This window comes from Acanthochromis polyacanthus, chromosome 15 (genome assembly GCF_021347895.1).
Source record: "Acanthochromis polyacanthus isolate Apoly-LR-REF ecotype Palm Island chromosome 15, KAUST_Apoly_ChrSc, whole genome shotgun sequence".
NCBI classification, from domain to species: domain Eukaryota; kingdom Metazoa; phylum Chordata; class Actinopteri; family Pomacentridae; genus Acanthochromis; species Acanthochromis polyacanthus.
Genome location: NC_067127.1, coordinates 4,320,332 through 4,337,337, shown reverse-complemented (window position 1 = coordinate 4,337,337; position 17,006 = coordinate 4,320,332). Strand labels below are relative to the sequence as shown.

Here is a 17,006-nt window from a genome sequence, read left to right as displayed (position 1 = left end):
CGTTAAAAAGACTTTCTGAAAATTTCATATACAACTGTGGTAGTATTGTTCTGGTAAACTGATCATCCAGATAAAATTAAGGCAAGTAAAGAGATGGGTATTTAGAAAGACGGATGTATGAAGAGATATGAGGGTTAAGGGATCTTCATGTAAATGAGGCGCAGAGGAAATGTTCTGCATTAGAATCGCAGGAATTAATTATGAAGAATTGTCAGAGAACAAAGATGGAGGGAAGATGACATGAATCGAGTCAAAAGGAGGAAGTAAGTTGCAAACAAAGTTGCCTGGCGAGGTGAGATGGGAGGCTCTGAACCAAGGGCAAAAACAACAAAGCCATTAGAGAGGGCGAGAAATAAAGCAAGATGCCAGGAGACATGATCTTCATCTGGGCCTGGTGTGTGCTGGGAGCCGGGCGGACCAGCGTCTGGGTGGGGACAGGCTAACATCAAGGTTAGCCATGTGTGCTAATGTGGCTGACAAGCGTCCCCTCCATATGCACACTCCGACTAATGGCAAATGCGTTAGCGCTGCCTATACACACCCCAACACACACACAGATGGACACACCATCCGTGTGCCACCAAATGCCTTTTTGCTTGAATTCACATGCAAATTTGTGTGTCGATGTGTGCGTGTGTGTGTGAAATGCTCAAGCACTTTGGTGGACATGATCTGCCATTAGCATCAAGGCGGATTTCAATAATTCTGGAAAAATACACACAGTCCTGTAATTTTCCCCCTCTCTCATTTCTTACTGACGTGTGTGTGTGTGTGTGTGTGTGTTGGGGGGTAGAATAGGAGAATGACACGGTTTGCGACAGAGCGGGGGAGAGAGGGTCAGATAGAGAGACGGAGATGGAGACGGAGAGAGAGCGTGAAGGGGAGGAGAGGAAAGGCGAGGACAGACAAGGGAAACATTTTGCCTGTCACTGAGTGCAAAAAGCAGAGCGGCAAAACTGATGGTAATTGGGTCTTCGATGGGCTGAAGGAAACCCACCGTAGCATTCTGGAAATGGCCCGCTAATGTGGTTTGAGGGAGGGAGAAAGACAGATTGTGACAGAGTTGGTGACACACACAACCACACGCCGGTTTTTAAGTTCCCTCCTGATCTACTGTCAGATTAAAACGTATCGAGGAGCTAAGTGCTGATGAACCTACTCAACTAATTCACCGGTCAATCAGCCCCAAATTAAAGCCGATTTTGATAAGCACTCAATTAAAAATGACTATTCAATCTCTTCTTTCTTTCTTTAGCAGTTTGAGGAAGTTGAGTTGGTTCTAAGGAGTTGTGGTGCTGAATTTAACTCAAAGCAGTTTCTGGGCATTCTTTTGCTCCTGTTACATTTTTACTCACTGTGGGCTCATTTTTTTACTGCACCTCTGTGGAAACAGTAGAACCACGGCTAAAAGCAAAGAAAACTCAAAAGTGTTATCTGTTCAGTATGACAAATCTATTTTGCCAGAAATAATTCAAAAAAATTCATAAATTATTTTACAAAAATTAAAAAACAAGGAATCCAAATGTCAAATATTTTAAGTATCCACAGGTGTTACCAATACTGAAAAAAAAGTGACTCTACATACCGTAGATATTTCACTACCTGCATCTTAAATTTCTTTCCATACTTTTGTCGAATCAGTTCAGCTGAAAATGAATATTTTCTACCTGTCATGACGGTCAACTGAGTCTCTAAAGGCTTTACGATTACATGGATGAGGAAGAATTTCTTGTTTTTTTGCAGAATCTAGTTAGAGCAAACTGTTTATTTTTAGCAAATATTTAAGTGAGGCATGTAGAATAAATATCACAACTCTTAGATTTGGTGTAAAGACGGAACAGCAAGTCACAGATAGGTAGTTCAAAGACTGTCAAAAAACTGGAAATCTGACGATCCTTATGGTTTCTAGCTTCTTGCTCTGATAAATGCTGTAATTTTGGAAATTGTTTAAAAGATAACACGTCTTTCAAAGCCGGCAGCAGGTTCTGGTGTTCAGAGGGTTAATTAAAGACACTATAAAAGAAGTAATTAGTTGCAGCTCCTGGGGGAACTTACCCTCCACTCTGTCATTTACGGCAAGAGCCTTGACCAGTGCAATGTATTTACTGGCATCCAGTGCGATGGATGAGTCCATACGACTCCTGAAAGCAGAGAGAGAGAGAGAGAGAGAGAGAGAGAGAGAGAGAGAGAGAGGGAGAGAGAGAGAGAGATGTCGAGAGAGAGAGAGAGATGTCGAGAGAGAGAGAGAGATGTCGAGAGAGAGAGAGAGAGAGAGAGAGAGAGAGAGAGAGAGAGAGAGAGAGAGAGAGAGAGAGAGAGAGAGATATGTCGAGAGTCAGACCTGATTAATGTATTCCACCTACAGTAATGCTACTCATCTATTGTGCATTCTCAGTGATGCTGGAACCAGGTGGTGAGTGAAGAGAAGGAAACAGGGGAGGAAGAGGGGAGAGTTTCCTGTGTTTTAGCTAGTCAACAGAGCGGCTGGACCCTGCATTAATGTCTCCCCTAATACCACTCAAGTTAAACTTTAATGGCCTACTACTGGCCGCAGCACAGCCTTATGTGTGTGTGTGTAGAGCATTTGTGTGTGTGTGTGTGTGTGTGTGTGCGCTCCGCTCACAATTCCCTCTTCAGGTTGAGCGCCTCGTCCACGTTGTTGTGGCGACAGCACAGGTTGATGAGGGTGGCGTAGGCGCCGACTGTCATGTCCTGTTCGTGCTGCTGCTTCAGCTCAAGGGCGCGCTGCAGGTTCTGATCAAACGAAAAATATACACACACGGAAAAAAGCAAATGATTTGAAGAAACTCAAAATGAGAGTCTTATAAGATCGAGTTATCCAAATGAATCCTACCTCCTCAGCGCTCAGAGTCTGGATGACTTGTTTGAGAACAATGTTTAATGGTTTGTTTTCCGCTTTCAGTTCAGCTAGTTTAGTCTCAAGTGCCAACACTTTATCCCCGATGCCCTGATGGACACAGAGAGGTGTCAAACACATCACCGATACACAACCTTAACACACATGTCAAGCGTGCACACTCATCTCTACAGAAGAGCTCTATTCTAAAGCTGCACAGGAGGAAGAACATGCTGTCAAAGACATCAATAGGTAAAGTATTCTGAATGCATCCTTCACACTATCGTACTTACAGTGACACGAGGAGCAGCTGGCGTCAGGTCAGTGGACACACTCTCTTTGGGGTTCACCAAAACGATCACATCCTGACACACACACAGTCAACATCTGACATTTAATATCTACTGCTGTGAAGTGACACCATTAGAGCAGCTATAATAGCAGCATAAATAGAGAAAACACATCCTCAGTTTAGGCACGAGGTTATCAACTTTACTGCTTCCTTTTCCCAAGTGACTCCTAATAACTTGAACAATATCTGATAAAACATCCCCAGTCACACTGCACTGAGTAAATCGGAACTATATCTAACAGCAGAAGACTGAAGGTCGGGCTCTGTACCTTGATGAGCTCAGGGATGTGGTACGACATCAGGATGTTCCTAATGCCTCTGAACAGGTTCATTGAAATGGTGATATTCTGCACAGAAATAAGAGAAAAACAAACATCAACAAAGCAGTGATCAACCTGACAACAGAAACTTAACCTGCATCTGAACGATCTTGCCTGGGTTAAGAGCAATCTATTTTAAAGTCGTCACATAATTTACACTTGAAAACTGCTGAACATAATGTTGCATTTATTAATATTGTAATTTGTGGTTAGAGCTATGCAAATGTGAGCTTCCTTTATGTTTACTGTCATTGTAAATGAGTCATCTGTAGAGTTTAGACTGTGGTTTAGCAAAACATGAGTATTTTATAACATTTCTTTGATAAAAATACATTTTAAAACTAAAATAAAAACATCATAAATTTACCCTCTGAACCTCAAAATCATCCGGCAGGTTTGAAAGTCATGTTGCCTCTACAATATTTCCAAAGTTACACCATATATCGGACACAGAAACTGTAAAAACAGGAGGAATTGTCTGATTTTGGACTTTCCAACGGTTCTTGAACTGCTCAACTGTGACGAGTACTTCAGTTAGGAAACCAAATCTCAATCTTAAAATTTGAATATTTCATTTAAATCTCTTTTCTTCTACATGATTAATCTAATATTAGGCCACAAATAAACTGCTTGCTCAAGCCAGAATCAGTAAAAAATGAATAATTCTGCCTTCCTTCACACAACCAGGACGCTATGTGACAGAAACTCAGGGAATTTTCGGCTAAACAGGGCTGAATTGCAGACTGAAGAACAGTAGTAGTGCCAACCCTGTAGTTAGTGTTTGTTTGTGGTCTTGGTAACACCTGGAGACACTGGAAAAATGTTGTTAATTTTGGGTTTTTCAAGTTTCGTTAAACAAGTTTTATATGAAACTCAACTTTAGTTTTTTTCTTTATGCGATTTATGGTATTGTAATTGTGTCACGCTGCACAAAAGACATTTTTTAACTCCCTCTACTTCTAGACAGGGCTGTGTAGTTTCCATAGAGGTGCTGGACATTATATTTCAGACTCCTACAGTGAGTTAAACGCAATGGGAGCAAAAAGCACTTACGCTTAACATACACTACCAGTGAAAAGTTTGGACACACCTCCTCATTCAATGGTTTTTATCATATTATTTTCTACATTGTAGATTAATACTGAAGACATAAAAAAGAATACGTATGGAATTATGCTGCAAACAAAAAAGAGTGAATCAGCATTAATCAACAAAGTACAAAATATTACAAATAACTAAAAAGCATTGAATGAGAAGGTGTGTCCAAACTTTTGACTGGTAGTGTGTAATAAAAATGCAGCCTTGATGTTAACCCGTACTTGAATATGCTGCTTGCTGTGTTTCAGTGGACTCAGAGAAGTAAACTTTCATTCACCACTTCTACCAGGATGAATATTTATTGATTGTTACTGATGAATTCTGTGTAACCACACAGCAGAAACACCTTTTTTGTGATCTTTCAGATTACTGAGCTCACAGTGATTCTTTGTGCATTTTGAACGTCTCCCTTGGTTCATTTCATCCAGAGTATCATGTGAGGAGTTTTTCTACAGACGCAGGTTAGAATTACCTCCGCAAAGACTGATATCTGCAAAGTCTTACATGCTGACACAAGGACTCCAACAAGGCTCCGTGTTGCACCGCTAAACTGCTTCACTGAACTCAAAGCAGCCAGTCAAGACGTGACATTTGACCTCAAACTGTACAACAACATTTAATCTTCCTCAACACGTCTGGATGTCCCAACTCAACCCTTCAGAAATGGAGCACAGTATGGAGGCCATGTAAGAGTACTCAGCAGTGTGTGTGTGTGTGTAAATTGTGAATAATCCGAGTCCGATTACACACTGCAAATCATCTCAGATCAGAGGGTGTAAGCTCCTTTAAAGCGGGAAGGTTATGAATGAACTGCGGTATATTAGTGTCTGAATAGGAGGTGTGTGTTTTCAGTAACCTGAGCGTGTAGCTGATTGAAGAAACTCCGCAGCTTGTCCTCCTGCGCCTGCACCTGCTCCTCTGCCATACTGTCCATCAGATGGTACAAGAAGAAGCCTGCAGTGTCTAGACGGACACACACATAAACACACACACAGTGAGCAGTTGTCTTGGGAATAAATTTCATTTGCCACCGTGTCAGTCACCGGCGCCCATTTGTGCATTTACACTGTTTTTCCGTAACCTCTGCAGAGTGTGTGGTCGTGTTTCGTTTCTGCTGACAGAGGCTGCTTTTGGGCTGGCGTTTGAGTGAATGTGCGACGGCTGGCGGTGACAGCTTCCTCTTACTTCAGCGCTCTCACACAAAAACACACACACACGCCGTTGCAGATGTCGTCTAACGGGATGTGACACGGATAACAGTCTCCATCGCTCCCACCAGCACACACACCAGTTTCAGCACTTGGGATGCTCTGTGACACACACACTGACACGGAGCGACATTAACGCTACACACACACACTCAAAAACACACACTCTGCCAGAGCAAAGACGCTGTCCAGTAGTGACACACACACACACACACACACACACACACACACACACACACACACACTTTCACTACTCAGCGCTGTGTCAGCAGCCAGGCTCCATTTCCTCCGATGCAGGGAGCAGATCTTTCACTCACACACACACACCTGGACGTGAACACACACAGGCTTCATGACGAGTAGTGGGCCGGGCAGCGGTCTACTGCTACTGAGACTGAATGCAAACACACACTTTGGCATTTTTTTGTCATCTGAATCATAGTTGGAAGGTGACAGAGTCTGCAGTCTGCAACTTTGATATGAGATGGATGATACGAGCACAGCCGTCCTCCCTTCTCTCTGTCACCTACACACATCCACATAGTTCACGTCTTGCACGTCCTTGTCTGCAAGATTTGACTTACAGATGAGAGCAACGTGCAGAAATGTTTCCTTACCAGCAGGATCGTTGCCTTTTCTGGATAAGCGCTCTTCTTTGTACAAGAGTTTGGTAATCTGGAAAAACAGAAACAGAAATTTGTTAATAAAAACTAAGTGGAATGAGGATTTCACAGCACAAATCACAGCAGGTACAAGAAAGAATATCTTAAATAGTCACATAAAATGACAGGATAGTCCCACAAATCCACTCCCAATCTGTGTATATTATTTTCTCAGTTGTCCTTCTATTACAATTTAGGCTTTAATACACATGAATGAATTCTGCATTTGTAAACATCTTGCCTAAAACTGCCTGAACTGAACATCGCCCCTAAATGTTTCTCTATTCAGTATAACATTTGTGGCATATATGTGGATAGAAGGGATTACATGTCATTTGTGATCATGTGTGCATCTTCCTAAACTCAGCATGTAGCAAGCAGTAAATACCTTCTTTACAAAAGGTATTTATCTTTAATGGAATAAGCCATCACTCGTTCCAGCTTAAATTTACTGACTGTGCTGCTTCTTTTAATGCTTCTTTTCCGGCTAATGAACTACTTTTAAATTTAGAAATCCTCTTTATTCTCCACAGGCTGTGTGGACACTTTGACGTCTTCTTACCTTCACCATGGTCTCCACATCTGTGGACCTGCAGGGGGCAGTAGAGGACAAGACATGAGTCAACACCAACCACCAGCAGGTCAACAAGACTCCAACTTGTCAGAGTTAATGCGCAATCTGGTCATAAAAGAGGGTTTTTCTTTTGCTTTTAGGTTATAAAACATGAAAGGACATCTACGCATTTGGAAACACATCTCATGCGCAGGTTTCTTATGAAAACTCAAGCCTGACAAACTTATTTCCTCCATTTTTTTGCTGGTTTTTGACATGATGATTGTGTAAAGCTGCGTTTAGTTGCACTCTTGGTAAACTTGACACATAAAAATCTGTTGATGCGCTTGTATCAAGGAGCTTTAGGTGAAAGCATCAGGGAAAAAAATAAGATGTGAACACTGAAGCTGTAAAAACATCTATTTTTACAACATTTTCCTATAATTTGAAATATCCAATTACATGCTCAAATATGAATCCATTTTTGAGATTAATGAGTTTAGATTAGTTAATAGATAAATTAAGGTATTTTTCTGAACACAAAAGTGACACCTGACGGCGTCGTGTTGCCATGGTTACTGAATTGACAGTGCAGCACAATACAACGCACCAAGAAAGAGCGACGGATATTCCAGTTTGACACTCTCAATCCCGCAGCACAAGAGAGCAGAGACGGCAGCACAAAAGCCCGGGAAAAAAACCACAAAAGACACACTCGAACACAAAGTCACGCGCGCACAAACGCTCGGGCTAAATGATGACAATGTGTGACATTTCTGGCGTTGTCAGCGAGTTGGTGGAAAGGAGGAGAGAGGGGGAGATGAGAGGAGAGAAGAAGAGGTCTTTAATGATTAAATTATCCCCTGACCTTGTCTTTGACAGGGGCAGGTCCCGCATTGCAATGACACGGCGCTCGCAAACACACACACACACTCCCCAAGTGACAAGCCCAATTATGACCCTGTCAGGCAACCTAACCGTCACAAGAGTGTGTCGGGGTGTGTGTGTGTGTGTGTGCTAATGCAATGAGAGCAAAGCAAATGGAGGTGAGGAAGTGGATTCAGATACCAAAAACAGACAAGAAGAACAATTAGTGGAAAATCTGACTTAAAACATCAAGTTAAACACATGGATAGGACACACGTATGCACAAATATCTGGTAAACTACATTAATTTGTGAAACCTTGCCTTAGGTATTGCTACCAGTCTATCTACTGAACATTTCTCAATTTATTTTTAATTTAATTTTTTTGTTTACATTTATTTAACCAGAAAGTTCCATTGAGAATAGAGATCTCTTTCACAAGAGGGACCTGGCCAAGGTAGCAGCTACACAACATTTAAAAGTTCGATAAAACAGATACATGATACACAAATAAACAATGAATAATAAAACAATAAAATAGATTGACAGCTGCTCAAGGACAGTGACCTCTCAGAAAAACAATGACATTCCTCCTTCACTGTATTCTTTATGATGCTCTCAAACCAAACCTTTTACTCTGCTGACATTATTTTTCACGTCCTTGAAGTAAAAAGTATAAAACTATTCTTCCAAGGAGTAAATGTTGAATGTGGCAGCAAGAAACTAAGTATCTACTTAAGTATTGCACTTGAGGACAATTTTAGGTCTCTTGTACTAGAGGCTGTTTTTTTTTGGCTTGGATTTTAGTTTTTGGCTACTTCACAACAATTTAGAGAAAAATATACTATTTTAACTCCCCTTCATTCACTTAATAACTTTATTTACTTAGCAGAATGAGTTTAATAATAAAAAACATAATCAACACATAAATTATGATGTAATATCTTAGATTAAGATGAGAATGTACTGATCCTAGAGAAGAAATTCACACTCTATGCAGCAGATAGTAGTATGATTATCTTTACAATCTGCAACACTGAAATGAGAAACACAATCATTCTTTATTAATTATAATCCAAATATGTGCATTATTCTTAATGAGTACTCAGTTTATTTTTATGCTAGATCTTTTACTTATGCATAGGTGGCTTTTGATTGTGACTGAGTATTTCTATACGGTCGTATTAGCACTTTACTGCAGCATCTCCATTAAAATAAAACACAGTGGAAAGACATCACATAAGCTTCATATTATCCTTTATGCTAGTTAAATTATCAACATCACCTACAACAAAGAATAAACTGAGCTGAGTTAAAAGCTCAAAGTTACGCTCAACTGAGCGTATTCGGTCTTAGTGGAGGAAATAACTTTGGTCCCTGCAGACAAGTCAGCACTTTTCTCTTTGACGCACCTCCAGCCTCGCTCAGGGGGTCGGAGTGTTTTTGTGCGGGTGTGTGGTGCTAAACTGTAAATATTCATAAACACCCCTTCAACAAAAGCCCGTGGGTCAGAGCCTGGTCCTAAGGCTAACTCAGTGTTTGTGTGTCTGAGAGTGTGAGCGCGACAGAAACCGATGTGGAGGTCTGGCTACGAGGGGCAGTGGTGGGCATCTGCTAATTTACATATCTCCCACGGTGCTTTGAGGCGAGAGCCGAGGGATGACGGCCTCCATATGCATGAGGCAACCAAATATATGTGTGTGCGTGTAGTGTGTGTGTGTGTGGCGTTTCTCCCTGCAGCTGCCCACATGCACAGGCCCTGTAGATGGTGTGACCGGCTGCACATGTCATATTCATAGCATATGCTGCAGCGACCTCCATAGTGCTACAAGCCTCCCGAAAACACTAGTGAGGAGTTCTGAGGCAAAATATGGAGAAATATGGAATGATAGAGAACATGTGAGGACATAAACAGACGATGGGGTTAACTGACTCACTTTCTGAAACCTGTGATGAGGCTGGCGCGGAAAACATTGAAGTCCAGTGAAGGGAAGGATGGATCTGAGACTGGAAAACAGAAAAGACAGGAAGTGATTAAAGCTAACTAAAACACTACATTCACTGCTGTATAACTTACTACTACAGATCAGCTTTAACAGACACACAGACTAGAAACACAATAACAGGTTAGTTTTGAGAAAAACAGCATCCTCCATCCAAACTTTCCCAAACAAACTGCAACCAGTGCACCACAAGAAAAATACAGTTTTTAAGGCTGCAGCGGACAACTATTTAGTCGTTAAGTCATTAAATAACTAAAAAAAAAAAAGTTTACTTTCACTTTATATTATTTTATTTGTGTAACCAAAGTGTTCATCTCACAATGAAACAAAAGAAAAGCATTTTTCTTGCATTAAGAACGCAAAACTAAAAGTCCTATATGATGGTGATCATGTAGTTACGTTTGACAATTTCAAAATAAAGTTCATGTACTGCCTCCTCTCAGTACTGAAATCTCACCCAGATTCAGAATATACTTCAACATGTTGGCTATCAACTTTCTTTAACCTCAAGTAAAAGCACAAATATTAGGGAGATTAAATTACTATGGGAAAGAGATGTTAGGGAAAATATTGAAGAACCAGAGAAACCAGACCAGAGCTGCCACAGTTAATCGATTAGTTGTTAACTATTAAATTAATCGGCAATTATCTTTGTCAGTGATTCATCAGTTTGAATAATTATTCAAAGATAAGAAGTTGAAATAATTACTGCTTCCAGCTTCTTAAATTTAAGTATTTTCTGGTTTCTTTACTCTTCTGTGACAGTAAACTGAATTAAACAAGACATTTGAGGACGTCTTCTTGGGCTTTAGAAAACACTGGTTGACATTTTTCAATATTTTCTGACCAAACAATTACTTAACGAATCCAAAAATAATAATTGACAGATTAATAAACAATAAAAACAGCCATTAGTTGCAGCTGTAAATAAAATAAACGTAAAAAAGTTTTAATAGGAGCAGCATTTTTTCACTTCATAAGAGATTTTTCAGGAGTCATTTCTGTCTTTCTAGTAATTGTGTATATTTACATGACTGAGGAGAAATACAAAAAATGTTGCAGAAAACTGAAAACTTCCTTCATGAGAGGTGAAAAAGCTTAAATGGGGGAACTTTAAAATACATAAAGAGAAAACACAGCGATGTATGTGAAAACGAGTGGTGGATGTTTGAGACTAAAAGGAGACGAAAGACAAAAAACAGGACGAGTCGTCCATTATTCAACAGCCTCCTCTATCTGTTCCTCGTGTTGAGGCGCCTCTCGTTCTCGCTTTTTACATATTCACACAGACTAATCTTTTAAAAGGCCTGATGAGCACCGAGGAGTAAAGTGGGCAAATGTGTGTGTGTGTGTGTGTGTGTGTTTTAACGCTGGGCCAATTAGCCCGCAGGCGAAGCAGCAGATTTTTATGGTGTTGGCTGCTCGAGATGCTGATCTGTGGCCCGTGTCGGAGTGCTTACGGAGGGTGTAGACTTTGGTCAGGTTGCTTGAAGCCAAAATGCGAAGCTCTGAGACCAAAAAGCCCTCAGAATCCAAGGAGATGCCCCCGTCCTGAACACAGAGGATTCAAATTTTGGTCATCAAGAACTTTTAAACAAACACTGGCCACATTTAAATACAGAAACTAACTTCTGAATTACCTTGAGAGCCTGTCGGGCCGCCTCCCTGCTGGGGAAGACGGGGAGGACGTAGTTGGATAAAGTCTCGACATCAGGGGAAACACCGAGCTCCTGCATGCTCTTCATCACCTCCACCACACCTGCAAGACGCACAGGAAGAGATAAATCCTATTTTAGTGTTCCAGAAAACTCCCATTGGACAGTAAGAGAGGTACTTAACTGTTCTTGTGACATTTCTGTCAACAGACAACAAAAATTGAAATCTGTTTTGCAATTAGAGGTTGTTTTTTATTCTTTTTACTCAGGATCTTTTGTCTTAATGTTGAAAATAGTAAAATAAAATGCCCATCATGAGTTTCCAGAACCCAAGTTAATGTCTTCAAAGTAATGATCTCAAACCCAACAATATTCACTTTTACTCTGATTTTTTATCCTCTAAACCTTAAAACCAAAAAAAAGGTTAAAATGCAAGTTTTCATAGAAATAACTAGAAAAATATAAAAAACAGCAAAAAACTATAAAGAAAAGAAAAAATAAATGCTGGATTTTTTCTGACCATCCTTGAATGCATCATATTAAGCAATGTTTATTAGGAAAAATAAGATTGACATTGTGATATTTTATAAATGTATTCTACATTTCTCATTCAAAAAAAAAAATCACCAACAAATAGCCGGTTCTGTACCAGATACTGTTTAAAAATAATAGAAAATTCTTTGCTTGTCCGCATAAGAACAAAATGGCTCAGCTGTCAAACAGACACGACAAAAATTTGTGATTTTTCAGGCGAATTGCAGGCAATTTAAGACGTTGTAGGAAGAATAAATCTATTGGATCAATAAAATAAAAGCAGCATGGCTCAAAAATGGAGCAAGATACATTCAGCACAGTGAAACACCTTTCTAGAGGTCCTAGTCAAACAGCTTATCTATAATATGCAGAGCCCCTCGTATTTTTCCAGTATTTGTGGAAATATATTCTAGATATGAACCTTCCATTTCCATTTTTGAAAATAAGCTACAAAATTGACCTTTGTTTTTTTCCCCTTCATGATCAAAGCCATTCCAGGTGTGTCACGCTGCACTAACGACATTCTGAGTTTGTCTCCAGGTGTGGTCATGGTTGTTCTCTTTCAACAGAAGTGCAGGAGTTTATACTGCAGTGAAAAATGAGCCCAAACAAATGAGACAGGAGCAAAAAAGGCTCAAAACTTCTTGGAGATTCTTCATCATCATCATCATGTGTCGTCTTCGTTCCAAAGCTCTCTTAGCTTCAGTGTAGGACTGTGCTGCACTCCACCTCTTGATGTCATCACTCCATTTACCTCTCTGCCTTCCTCTTGCATGTATTCCTTCAAGAATTATTTCCAGCAATGCCACGCAGAGTAAGGCCACCATAACTCATTTTCCTTTGCCTTAGATCACACACGAGCCTTCTTTTTGTACCAACTCTCTCTAACACTTCCATGTCTGCCACTCTTTCTTTCCCACTGATTTCCAACATTCTCCGAATGCACCACATCTCAAAGGATTGTATTCACATCCATTAGCTAGTACAAAACACATATCTCAACAGTCTTAGCTTCAGTGGAATGCTGATGTTTCTATGAAGGAATTCTTTGCATTCCCAAAATTTGGTCTTCGCCTTTCCAATTCTTCTTTTAATTTCTTCATCTGCTATTCATGTTCTGTTATCATGGTCCCAAGGTACCGGTACTCATTAGCTTGCTTAAGATCGTTACCTTCTGCACTGATTACAAAGTCCTCTGGTGTTGTCTTGCCAACACACATGGTCTTTGTCTTTTTGGCACTTAACTCCAGGAGATTAGAGGGTTAAAAAAGAAAACAAAAATAATAATTTTAGAAGTGCTGGCCTGCATTTCTGTAACTGATAAATTCTCTAAATTCGTACTTAATTGTTGTTTAGCCGAGTCCCCACACATTAAGTGTTACAGTGTTTTATTTTATATTATCTTTATGGATATTTGGATCAACAGATGTGAGGATGATCTCTTGTGTATCTCAAATCTTCAGAAGAACAACAGTTAGGTCAAACCAATCTTTACTGTGTTTAATTCAAGTCACTCCCTGCACTTTTAGACACATATTTCACTCCAGTCACTCCCCTGTCCAGGCCTGGAGCTGTGAAGGCACAGCTACACACACCCTTCATCAGCACAATGCTAATGGCTGCTCTTCCATCTACCTCAAACTGTTGGATGTGTGCGCATAAACACGCACTTGGCCTGAAGTGGACTCTCGCTCTGTTCTCCAGCAGAACCTCAAGGTCCTGCCCCAGGGAAGAAGGCCAAAACAGCCGCATGCATATGGAACAGCCGCTCGCACACTCTCCACATGCCTGCAAGTGTGTTTGTGAGCGTGTGCGCATATGGAGGCAGCACTTTGCATATGTCTGGGAGCGTCATCACAAAGTACAGGCACCTAAATGAGCACATAAGTCTCCATGTTTGTTCTTAATGTGTGTTGCTGTTTAGTAGTAGGGCTGCACAGTGGAGTAGTGGTTAGCACTTTTGCCTTGCAGCAAGAAGATCCCGGTTCAAATCCCGGCCTGGGCCTGGGGTCTTTTGCATGGAGTTTGCATGTTCTCCCTGTGCATGCGTGGGCTTCCTCCCACAGTCCAAAAACATGCTGAGGTTAATTGATTACTCTAAATTGCCCATAGGTGTGAATGTGATTGTTTGTCTGTATATGTAGCCCTGTGACAGACTGGTGACCTGTCCAGGGTGTACCCTGCCTTCGCCCAAGTCAGCTGGGATAGACTCAGCACCCCCCGTGACCCTAGTGAGCATAAAGCGGTGTATAGAGAATGGATGGATGACATCCAGTGTACCCATGCACCTTGTCCCCATGCAGTTTTCAGCAAACTACCCTAAAGTGCTTCCTTGAGCACACCTCAAGATGCTGCGTGTATTCACACTCCACTCAGGCTCTGAAACACACACACACATGTATATATATCTCTGTTTCTGTGTCCTCCTGGGACGTTTGTTTTCACCTGGCAGTCTCTCTCTTTAACTGAATAAAACATGAGTCCGGGCTTTTATATGCCATTAAAACCTGCGGCCGGGCTGCATTATCTCAGGTAGGGCTACCTGAACCGGTCCATCCATCCAGCCTTCCCCTCCCTCCATATCACTCATTCATCCTCCCCTCTCACTATCCATCTGCAGAGCTTTCAGGAAAAAGCAAACAGGCGATCTTCGTCCTTCTTCTCAATGGAGGATCCATCCGCTCTGCCGCCCATCTGTCCATTCTTACCCCCTAATCGCTTTCACCCAACCTTGTTTTATGAAAGAAGAGACGGAGCACCTGCTTTCCTCCTGAATAATCCATAATCAATTTCACGGTGAGCCACACAGACAGAAAACAAGTGAATGGAGAGCTGGAGTTATAAATGCACATGCTGGCCTTCGCTCACGTTCTTTCCGGCTTCCACACATGAGCTTTCACGATCATCAGCACTTCTGGATTGTCCTACAAGCATGTTCGTGTTGTTTTGTTTTTTGCTGGTCATGTCTGTGACGAAGAGCTTTTAACCCCTTGAACTTTACACTGTTTGTCATTCCATTTATTTACAGGCTTAAGGAAAAGTAACTGAGTTCTAGCTGAGCAGTAATAAATAGAGCAACAAATACATCAGTTTGCCGAGTAGTACCATTCACTTTCTCATGGGAAAAAAAAGTTTTTAGTCTTTGTCAGCAGGGAACAAAACCTACATACCAGCACCGCTGAAGTTCATTCAGTAACACTGTTCAATCAATACAAAAACCATGTGGTTGTGTAGTGGAGGTCTTCTTGGGAAGGCACACTTACTTTCTAGATGTGGTGGTTGCCTGGAAAACTCAAGAAATGGACAAGACTCGAGAAGAACGACATAAAGTACTGTAACTGGATCAACTTCAGCGACGTCTTAGCAGTTTAATTGGACTTTAGGGAGCTTAAGGAACTTTGGACAAACATTTACATGAATAGTCTCATAATAACCCGTCAGGCTTTTTGTCTCTAATTCGATGTAGGATCCAACAGCTTCCACTGTGACATTAACTTTAAGTGTTCCAAAACAACAAATACAAGTTAGTGGAAGTAGCTTCAGGTCTATGAGCACAAAGGCACAGAACAACAGAGGATTAGTTAAATGAAATGGTGAATCTTAAGTTTCTGAAGGTGACTCACACAAATCCATTGGGAAGGCAGAAAAAAAAAAAAAAAGTCAAGTCAAGACCCGCACAGCAGAGTTTTAGGGCTGCTCGGAAGAACCCTACAGGGCAGTAGGAACCTTTTGTCAACCAAAACTGGCCCTGAAAGATGTTCTAGAGGGGCAGTTCTTGAAGTCGCAAAAGTTCAGGCCACCCCAAAATGACTTGCGTGGTCCTATAATGGAAAACATCCTTTCATTATAATATTTAGAGGAAACGGTGGCAAAAATTGGGGGCAAGCCAATGGCCTAGTGGTTAGGGAACATACCACATTGCAGATCACCAATCAAATCCCAGCCAGGCACCATTTGCTGCCTCACGCTTGTGCATTCTCCTGAATTTCCCAGCTTTTTTCCCCCCATTGACCCCCCTAGTTGAAACTAATAGAAAAAAAGCTCAAAAAATAAATCTTCCTCCAGTCTGATCCTTCTAAACCTCTCTTTACTATGTGAAGATGCATAACTTTGGAAACCGTCTTTCCTACGTTCTCTACAGTCTGACAATATGAATGGTGGATGCTCAGCTAAACTGTCAAATCCTGACAAATTTGAGAAGTACCCCAAGAAAGAGGAAGAATAAATTAGAAAAACAATAAAGACACAACACAAAAAAGTATGTGATATTATGCAGTGACATTTGAACTGCTGTCTCCCTCCGGCTCTTTTATCTTTTCACTCCACAATCCTCGTATGTGAAGAACCCTTTTTTGCTTCTTTCCCCTGTCTGATCAATTTAAATATGAATTTGGCACTGAGGAGAACTGAGAAGAGTAGAGACCTCTCCAGGTTGGTCAGCATAAAGCCTGACATACCATCCAGGCAAGAAGTATCAAAGTAGTGAGTTAAGCATGGCAGTGGTCACAAGATATCATCATCAGATTCATGTCTGCAGGTTAACTGTCACAGACGAGAAGTGAGGAAACAGAAAAGAGAGGAAAAGAGGAGTGGAGTGAACCGGTCGCTGTCATCTCCTCCCGTCCTTGGACATGAGTACCTGTCACTTCCCCTTTTCTTTCTCCCCCAACACCATCTGTCTCTCCATCTCTACGTGTAAATGACTCTCTGAAGGTGGACTTTGTGGCTGCAAGGCAACGGCATTTGAAAACAGAAGAGAGTACAAGAAAATGTCCATTTTATGAGGCGAGAAAAGCTGCAATTTCATCCTCATTTGCTTCAGTTTTTTGGCTTTTAACCCTTTAAGCTTCAGTCAATTCCAGCCGTTTTCAGTACAAAAATCGCTAATATTCTATTTT

The 17,006-nt window shown here is 41.0% G+C and overlaps 1 protein-coding gene across 1 annotated transcript in view; it reads right to left on the bottom strand.

Annotated features, from left to right (window-relative positions):
* Window positions 1-17,006, bottom strand: part of lrpprc (leucine-rich pentatricopeptide repeat containing) — a 77,104-nt gene that overhangs the window by 46,248 nt on the left and 13,850 nt on the right. The window contains exons 12-22 of the mRNA XM_022198834.2: window positions 11,560-11,678; window positions 11,380-11,470; window positions 9,854-9,923; window positions 7,060-7,087; window positions 6,453-6,510; window positions 5,484-5,590; window positions 3,479-3,556; window positions 3,151-3,222; window positions 2,855-2,968; window positions 2,624-2,754; window positions 2,056-2,141 (exon numbers count right to left, since the gene is read on the bottom strand). Coding sequence (XP_022054526.2) covers window positions 2,056-2,141; window positions 2,624-2,754; window positions 2,855-2,968; window positions 3,151-3,222; window positions 3,479-3,556; window positions 5,484-5,590; window positions 6,453-6,510; window positions 7,060-7,087; window positions 9,854-9,923; window positions 11,380-11,470; window positions 11,560-11,678 — 954 coding nt within the window. The remainder of the gene's footprint in view (window positions 1-2,055; window positions 2,142-2,623; window positions 2,755-2,854; window positions 2,969-3,150; window positions 3,223-3,478; window positions 3,557-5,483; window positions 5,591-6,452; window positions 6,511-7,059; window positions 7,088-9,853; window positions 9,924-11,379; window positions 11,471-11,559; window positions 11,679-17,006) is intronic.